Below are 5,000 nucleotides of genomic sequence, written 5' to 3' on the forward strand. Positions count from 1 at the left end.
CGTTGTTCGTTGTCGTTGTTGTTGTTGTCGTTGTCGTTATTGTTGTTGTCGCTGTTGTTTTTGTCGTAGTCATCGTCGTCGTATTTAAACTCAAGAATGCTGCTGTCCATAATGTTGTCGTCGTTGTGTTGCTCTATTGAAGACTGTACCTGAAACACAAACAAATATTATTTTACAATTTTCTTGCACAGAAACCTATAACTCTATTGGATTTAATCAATTTCTGATTTCCTAACTGCTGTACGCATTGCCGATTAACAACCGACTTTCAACCACCTTTCAAGAAATTTGTTTTGAACAAAATCGGTCAAAGGTCGCTGCTCCTGTGAACAGCGGAACGGTCAGTCTTCTTCTTCTTCTTCTGCGTTCGTGGGCTGAAACTCCCACGTACACACGTGTTTTTTGCACGAGTGGAATTTTACGTATATGACCGTTTTTTACCCCGCCATTTAGGCAGCCATACGCCGTTTTCGGAGGAAGCATGCTGGGTATTTTCGTGTTTCTATAACCCACCGAACTCTGACATGGATTACAGGATCTTTTTTGTGCGCACTTGGTCTTGTGCTTGCGTGTACACACGGGGGTGTTCGGACACCGAGGAGAGTCTGCACACAAAGTTGACTCTGAGAAATAAATCTCTCGCCGAACGTGGGGACGAACTCACGCTGACAGCGGCCAACTGGATACAAATCCAGCGCGCTACCGACTGAGCTACATCCCCGCCCTGAACGGTCAGTCTGAAATTAGGCCAGCAGTTGCAGAGTTGTCCAGCCCAGGCCTGAGAGACACGACAAGGTTGGTCAATAGCAAGATCTAGATCAGCACTTTTCAGGACGTGTACTAGGGAACGTGTATGGGTAACGTCATCAAATCTAGTTCTCTCTCGAGCGTTTGCCAAGATCTGCAGTCTTGGTGGGAGCAAACTAACGTATGATTTGGAACATTGGAGGAAAAATGTGAGTCACGGGTGACGCAATATCTACACGTACACGCACAGGTCTCAGCTACATGTTCGATAATCTATAACACTGTAATGGCAAGTGCGCATGCAGATAGCCAAAAACGAACAAAAATATAGAAGAAAAAAACACCTCCAAAGAGTGTATCGGAGAAACCAGGTGCTAATCGGGGCAGTGTTGCTGCAGCAGTGGTCGAGTCGCTGCAAAGTCGCGACTAAGTCAGGGATAAATCGTCGCGACTGTTCACATGGCAGACAGACTTCCCACCGATTTGATATCAGCAACTTCTGAGCGACTTCCAACCGACTAAAGTTGGCGGTAAATTGGTTTTAAATGACCATGTCAACATGGTGAATGTGTAAGATCATCCCTCCACAAACCAAAAATCAAAGCATCCTGACTTACTTCCTGTGCAAATTGGATCTTCTTTCTTAAAAAGCCACTAGATGAAATAATTTTTTAAATACCACGAGGGTTTGTATTTTTTAAGAAATTAATTCACTTAACAAAATGCAAATAAAAATAAAAATGAATCAGGCAGTTGATTATTTGGGAATCTGTTCAAGTGGATGGAAGAACCATTATATCCTTTAATATCTTAAAAAAAAATTAAACCAATAACTAATGCACTGACATAATGCGAGGCAAGTATTAAAGTGTGTGTCGTCTGTTTCTGCACAGGAGCCCATGCAGAAGACAACCAACCTTATCGGAAAGCAGGGCATTACTTTCGAAAATGCAGTAAGTACACTCACAGAACATATATATAGAACACTTACATTTTAGCTTTTATCTTGATCGCGGGGGTGTGGGGTCAAATAGTTAAAACCAAAAACAACAATGTAGAGGGATTTTGTAGATTCTTACCCAGGAAACTTGTCTTATCTGTTTCTGTGATACCTCTCTGATTACATTTGGGCCATGCCATCTCGATATATACAGAGCGGAAGGATAGGTTAGTTTTTGTTTTGTGGAAGGGGTGAGGGGGGAGGGGGGTATTGTAGCTAAATTCGTAGAGCACTAGACTGTTTGTTCTCGGGCCACATGTTCGAATTCAGTCCTTGAGGACGAGGTTTAGTTATATGTGACGACTCAGAGACGGTATGCATGCTCCACCTTTGTCACGGCCATGACACGTAGTAGACCTCGGTCAGGAGTGCTTGTGGCTGATTGCATCCAAATACGCACACACTTGGTAGCGCGACTCCTTTTGACGCTAGTTTGCCATTGAGATGCGAGCCCAATTTCTGGTGTATTCTAATTTATCAGTAAGAAGATAGTATCTTTCATGTAACCATTAAATCAACTCCCACCATGAAACGTTGCTTGTCTTTGTATTCTTGCTGATCTGTACGTCTGTCTGCGCATGCGTTGTCAACATCAACTGAACCCATCACACAATGTGCAATAGACAAATTCCGAAAATAACTGTCGGGCTTTTAAGGGTTTTGAAAGAGTGGATACCCTTGATTTTTACTCGGACAAACATTGGAGGGGCCAATCACTAGCGATGGGTGTGTCGGAAACACGTGGATAGGAGCAGCTAAAAATTTTAATTGGGGGTTTCGGGGTTCTCTAGGTAGACTGTCTGTGGGGAGCCCTGTCAATTTTCCTCTTATCCAACCCCCTTCTCCCCTCACCCCAAATTCAGTTCGTGTCAGTGCCGATCTGCTGCCCGAGTCGCTCGAGCTTCCTGACGGGCAAGTACCAGCACAACCACCACGCCTTCAACAACTCTGTGGCGGGGGGCTGCAGCAGCACATCCTGGCAGCAGGAACAGGAACCCAAGGCGTTCCCCGTCTACCTCAAGCAGCAAGGATACTCCACCTTCTACGCTGGAAAATACCTCAACAGGGTGGGTCTTTACCTGTCTTTACAATTACACAGCCACATCGATTATGTCTTGTCTCAAGCTACAAGGATACACTACGTTCTACGGTGGCAAATGTCTCAACATAGTGAGTCCTTAGAATTAGACAGCTATCTAGACTATGTGTTGTCTCAAACAACAAGGCTACACCACATTCTACGCTGGTTAATACCTCAACATGGTGAGTCCTTAGAATTAGACAGCTATATCTAGGCTATGCCTTGTCTCAAACAGTCAGGCCACACCACGTTCTACGCTGGTTAATACCTCAACATGGTGAGTCCTTAGAATTGGACAGCTATCTAGGCTATGCCTTGTCTCAAACAGCCAGGCCACACCACGTTCTACGCTGGTTAATACCTCAACATGGTGAGTCCTTAGAATTAGACAGCTATCTAGGCTATGTGTTGTCTCAAGCAACAAGGCCACACCACGTTCTACGCTGGTTAATACCTCAACATGGTGAGTCCTTAGAATTGGACAGCTATCTAGGCTATGCCTTGTCTCAAACAGCCAGGCCACACCACGTTCTACGCTGGTTAATACCTCAACATGGTGAGACAGCTATCTAGGCTATGCCTTGTCTCAAACAGCCAGGCCACACCACGTTCTACGCTGGTAAAATGGGAAGCATGTCTAAACAAGAAGAGTTTAAATACTACATGTTAACAAGCTAATGGTCACAAGAGGACAACTCCAAAGCCAATCAAACTGCTTCGGTTATTTCATTGCATGATAATGACGATGTAGATATGACGACGATGATGATGAGGATATTGGCTACAACGAAGACGGTTATGGTGGCGGCGACGACGACGAAGACGACGACGACGATGACGACGACTACGATGATGATGATGATGATGATGATGATGATGATGATGATGATGATGATGATGATGATGATGATGATGATGATGATGATGATGATGATGATGATGATGATGTGATTGTTTCAGTACGGCTATGACAACGTTGGAGGAACAGCCCACGTGCCCCCTGGTTGGGACTGGTGGGTTGGACTGGTTAGTGTTTTTCCTGTCTGAATAATATTTATAGTTAATTCTTGTCTTTTTTCACATGGATCAGCGGTCGTTGGTAACTTTTCTCGTGCATCAAAAAAAAGTAATTCATCAGAATTCCTGTGTATCAGTAAATAGTCATTTCTTATTTTTAAGGTGTTAAACAATACAGCAATTTCTCAGTTTTTGGCGTGTTAAAGCAAGAGTCATTTCTTAGTTTTGGCGTGTTAAGGCATGCAGCCATTTCTCATTTTTGGCGTGTAAAACCATGCAGCCATTTATCATTTTTGGCGTGTAAAAGCATACAACCATTTCTCATTATGTGCGTGTTAAAGGAGCGATGATACTGTTTATTTGGAACACTGACTAGCTATATCGTTCCCAGGTGGGCAACTCTGTGTACTACGACTACGACCTGTCGGTCAACGGAACCACGGAGTCTCACGGACATGATTACCTGGAGGACTACCTCACTGACCTCATTGTAAGTCTTCTTCGTATTACAGATACTGTAATATATCACACACTTACGTCGTTCCACAGAACTACTCTTTTGTCGAATAAGTTCACATTCACCAAATGGCGTGCAATTAGTGATAGCGCCTTCCTTATATGTTCCTGTTCGCTGGCTGTCAGAAGGGCAGAAGTTTCTCGAGATTCAACACGATAAAGCCCTCCCCCCCCCCTCCCCTTCTAATGCACACCTCCCCCCAGTTCTTAATGAAACTATCTAGTAGGGGTGGTGATGATGTTGTCTGTGCCCCCCGCGGGTTAGGGGGAAGAATTTACCCGATGCTCCGCAGCATGTCGTAAGAGGCGACTAACGGATTCTGTTTCTCTTTTTACCCTTGTTAAGTGTTTCTTGTATAGAATATAGTCCATTTTTGTAAAGATTTTAGTTAGGCAGTATGTAAGAAATGTTAAGTCCTTTGTACTGGAAACTTGCATTCTCCCAGTAAGGTAATACATTGTACTGCGTTGCAAGCCCCTGGAGCAAATTTTTGATTAGTGCTTTTGTGAACAAGAAACAATTGACAAGTGGCTCTATCCCATCTCCCCCCTTTCCCCGTCGCGATATAACCTTCGTGGTTGAAAACGACGTTAAACACCAAATAAAGAAAGAACTGTTGTCTGTGTATAACCTTCTGA

At 43.9% G+C, this 5,000-nt stretch overlaps 1 protein-coding gene across 5 annotated transcripts in view; it reads left to right on the top strand.

Moving 5' to 3' along the window:
• LOC138971707 (N-acetylglucosamine-6-sulfatase-like) overlaps nucleotides 1–5,000 on the top strand; it is a 22,362-nt gene that overhangs the window by 1,477 nt on the left and 15,885 nt on the right. For all 5 annotated transcript variants that reach the window (XR_011457349.1, XM_070344483.1, XM_070344484.1 and 2 more), the window contains exons 2-5: nucleotides 1,641–1,700; nucleotides 2,611–2,814; nucleotides 3,789–3,854; nucleotides 4,237–4,335. Coding sequence is in view for 4 of the 5 variants with exons in the window: in XM_070344483.1 (XP_070200584.1) it covers nucleotides 1,641–1,700; nucleotides 2,611–2,814; nucleotides 3,789–3,854; nucleotides 4,237–4,335 (429 nt within the window). In the remaining variant the exon portion in view is untranslated. The remainder of the gene's footprint in view (nucleotides 1–1,640; nucleotides 1,701–2,610; nucleotides 2,815–3,788; nucleotides 3,855–4,236; nucleotides 4,336–5,000) is intronic.

The sequence above is a fragment of the Littorina saxatilis genome, linkage group LG7 (genome assembly GCF_037325665.1).
Source record: "Littorina saxatilis isolate snail1 linkage group LG7, US_GU_Lsax_2.0, whole genome shotgun sequence".
Lineage (NCBI taxonomy): Eukaryota > Metazoa > Mollusca > Gastropoda > Littorinimorpha > Littorinidae > Littorina > Littorina saxatilis.